The sequence below is a fragment of the Montipora foliosa genome, chromosome 11 (assembly GCF_036669935.1).
Source record: "Montipora foliosa isolate CH-2021 chromosome 11, ASM3666993v2, whole genome shotgun sequence".
NCBI classification, from domain to species: Eukaryota; Metazoa; Cnidaria; class Anthozoa; order Scleractinia; family Acroporidae; genus Montipora; species Montipora foliosa.
In genome coordinates, this window is record NC_090879.1 from 15,477,903 (window position 1) to 15,481,700 (window position 3,798).

The following is a 3,798-nucleotide window of genomic DNA, read 5'->3' on the forward strand; positions in this document are numbered from 1 at the left end:
CGACGGCTACGAGGATTTCATTTAAAAATACGATTTCGCGTTATTCATATCACTTCGAAACTATTTCATGTCGTTTTGCGTTACAAATGTGTAGTAACTGTTGAGGAATTAAACTGGTATGAGTGGGTTGGAAGCGTAGAGAGAGAACTGAAAATTCATCGTCATGTGCTAACGTCCTCCACAGAACCTTGAATTTGGTCATTTCACGTCGTCATTTAGGAGATGACGGCAAAGAAATGTACCAAAATGTAAAACGCACGTGCAGAGCGTGCAGAGCCATTGTTTTTGCTCACTAAACCTATTGTTTTGTAGCGTCGTCGTTTCGTAAGCTCCCTAATACGACGGCGACGGCAACGAGAACATCATCTCAAAATCTTAATTCTCGTTCGTGACTATTTCAACCTTTTTAATATGACAAGGGTGTGGTAGTTCCTTAAAAATGACACTGGTCGGAAGGGCGCTTAAATTTAGAGGAGAAAAGTGCTGACGAAGTGCGAACGTCAAGTGCTGACGTTCTTCATAAAACCTCAAATGTGGCTATTCCACATTGCTGTTTTACTGACGATGGCAAAGAAATGGACAAAAGTGAAAAATTCACGTGCAGAGCGTACAATGCAAAGCTATTGTTTTTACCCACTAAGTATGCAAAATTGTGACGTTCTCGTTGCCGTCGCCGTTGTCGTTGCTTAAGCTCCCTAACATTGAAGCTTAAGATCTTAACAGTTGTAAGGCGATCGGGATTGGAAGAACTGAATCAGTTAGCTGTTTTAAATTAAGTCGTTGTTCAGATAAATCCGGTACTGACTGAAGACAAAGTGAAGAAATACGGAAGTCAAACCGGAGACAAATCCGGTTTGTGGTGATTGTGGTCAGAACAGGATTTAGCCCCGGGGAATTCCCTGACAAATCTATACGCTGGGGCACTGGGCCACGCCATCTTCCTTATGAAACTCTTAATTCATCTTTTGTTTTTAACAGATAGACCAACCAATCGGCCGATTAAGGATCCCAAACCCATCATATTTACCAGGCCAACCGAAACTGAAACCCATCATTTGCAGTCGCAAAATACGAAAACAGGTTTTCATCAGCAACTAAGAAGCGACAAAAGGACGTTAGAGGGAGATGGACTCAGCGAAACGAACAGTTTTTCCTCGCTTGTTGAAGGTAAGTTAACGCTTCCGAAATCCCATTGTACAAAGATAATTCTCTGATCTCGGGACAAAGACAAAATTTAAGTTCGGGTTAGGGTTTAGGGATAGGGTTAGCCCTAATCCTAACGTTTTGGAGGCTCTTACGTGACATGTAATTCCTTTTTCACCAGAACCAAACACAGATCACTTAACAGGCGAATTGAATGCTCAAAGTTCCCATATCAAAGGCCCATTTCAGGACCGAGCCAAAGTAAATTCTTTGCGCCGTCCGAAAGTGGTCCTTAATGTGCCAAAGGAGATGAGAGCCAGTATTGCATCGTACAGGAATCGCTTTAACATGTATCTTAGAGCTACCGCCACTCACGAGCAGGGAGAATTTGACCCTTGTGGACTTTTAAATAGGTAAGTAAGTGTATCTGAAGGGACCATTTGTTTAGGGGTTGGTATTTCTTATGATTCAGACCGGGTAAGGAAAGGAACGGAACGGAAAGGAACCTCTTATTTAGGTGTCTTGACGTTCTGGCGCACTAATCGGGGACACTGTAAACTGGAATTAACAAATAAACGCAAATCAAATTTTGGTTTTGTCGGTGCAGAGTAGAGACTGAGAACCAACAAACTCAACCCACATATGAGGTCGAGTCTGGGAATCGAACCCGGGCCACATCGGTGGGAGGCGAGTGCTCTCACCACTGCGCCATCCATGCACCCCTAAGTAAGTGGACTTTGCACCCCAGACTTTTTTTCGCCTTCAAATCAAATCTATTACTTAATTATAAATAATATTAAAATTAACTCCAATAATTAACTTTAAGTGTCAAGACTCGTAGCGCTGGAGAACTAATTGGGGACACTGTCTACTGAAATCGAATCAAATGTTGGTTTTTAAGGAGAGGGGAAGGCCGGAGAACCTGGGGAAAGACCTCTCGGAGCAGAGTAGTCGCTTTGTAATTTTATAATAGTAGTAGTTATAAATCATTTCTTATATTTCTTACTTGTAAAGAGGCGCAATTCAGGTTTTTAACTGCAATGTTTTCTTAATAAACACAGTCTATCTATCTATCTATCTCTATCAACAAACTCAACCCACTCAGAATCCTGATTCTCAAAACCAATTTGTTATAGGATCAGTGAAGATCTTCTAGACGACGCTTTACTTGAAGTGGGAAATGAACTTGATCGCGTGTGCGATGATTACGCTGAAGATCTGTACAATGAGGAGTTTGTGTCTGTCAATTCAGACACGTGATCTCACATACCAGACACCGAAGTTCAACCTTTGTGGTGGTCCTCTTCGTTTCGCCTTATCTTGCAGCGTGCATTAAGATCATATTAAGGGGCGGTTTTCGCAATTGTGGAATTAATCCTCGAACCTTCTAACGGAGACTTAACCCACATCACAGCTGTTTCTTGTCCTTGTGGTGCCCTTTCAACATGTCATGGCTTGCTTACGTGTAGTACGCCTGACTTGGGAGTGTCCGGCCGTAGGATGAGTCCACAATGTTCCATCTGCCAAACCCCAAACCACAGCTGACCTCAGCCCGTAAAATGCTGTGCAAATGGAGATCTGTTTTCTCGCTGACCTTTAGGGGGCTTTCATTTATTGGTGCATTGGGGAGGGAAGGTTGGCGAAATGGTATGGGTGAGGAAGCGGGGGGGGGGGGGGGTGGGGTTTACGTTATTTTGGAAAAGTATTGGGGGGGGGGGTCAGGGGGGGGGGGGGGGGGCAGCTCTTCCCATGAATCAGTCCCATTGTTGGGGTTTTCCTTTTTTCCCCTGTGTGATACAGCATTGCTTTATAACTACACACCATGTGTGGGCTGGTTTTAAAAGTGACAGATACAATATGTTATATGGTGTGCAAGCTGAACAGGGGCGTGGCGACCAAAATAAAAAAATAATAATTTATTTTATTGCCAACGAGCAAGCCCAGCGAAATATTGCAGCAGGCAGAAAAATTCTCGATCGTTGTGTGAAAAGTGTAATGTAAGGCTATGTAGTGTAATGTAAGATTCCCTGGAGATTTTAGACCAATGAAAGCGCGTGTTTTGATGTGTGATGTCATTAGACAAACTTGCGTGACGCGTCCGACTATTGATGATCTTGTGCTCGGATGTGAGTGAAAAACACATTTTTCCCATTTCCCTGACTATTGTGTTGTGTACAGTTGCTTTGAGTGTCCTTTAATATTTATTTTCGAACCATCGTGTTCTATATTGAGTGAACGAGCTCAAAACTAAACTTATCGGCCACTGTTGTCAATTTCGGATTTCGGCCCGCGAGTTGAGCACTTTGTTTTTCGTTTTGTAACCATTGAGTAGTAACAGAAACCCATAAGAGTTGAAACGTGTAACGCGCGTTCACAGCTTCCGAATATTCAGTGCAAACTGATTGGTTGAATGTTTCAGTGCTAAGTACCATATTTGGAAACCCCTCGTTCTTGTTGTTCCAAATATGGTACTTAGCAAGTTGAATATTCAGAAGCTTGTTTCGCAGCACACAAGGGGCCGTTACACGTTTCAACCCTTATGGGTTTCTGGTAGTAAACAATTTAATTTAATTTTTTAAAGAAAATATGTTGTCTGCAAAGTACAAAATTAAAAGATCAATTTGTATAGGTAATCGCACGAGGCCGAGTACTATT

The 3,798-nt window shown here is 42.5% G+C and overlaps 1 protein-coding gene across 1 annotated transcript in view; it reads left to right on the plus strand.

Annotated features, from left to right (window-relative positions):
* Positions 1–2,803, plus strand: part of LOC137974930 (protein moonraker-like) — a 21,604-nt gene extending 18,801 nt beyond the window's left edge. Inside the window, exons 17-19 of the mRNA XM_068821939.1 lie at positions 979–1,167; positions 1,325–1,556; positions 2,280–2,803. Of these exons, the coding sequence (XP_068678040.1) occupies positions 979–1,167; positions 1,325–1,556; positions 2,280–2,403 (545 nt within the window). The 3' untranslated portion in view covers positions 2,404–2,803. The remainder of the gene's footprint in view (positions 1–978; positions 1,168–1,324; positions 1,557–2,279) is intronic.
* The last annotated feature ends 995 nt before the right edge of the window (positions 2,804–3,798 follow it).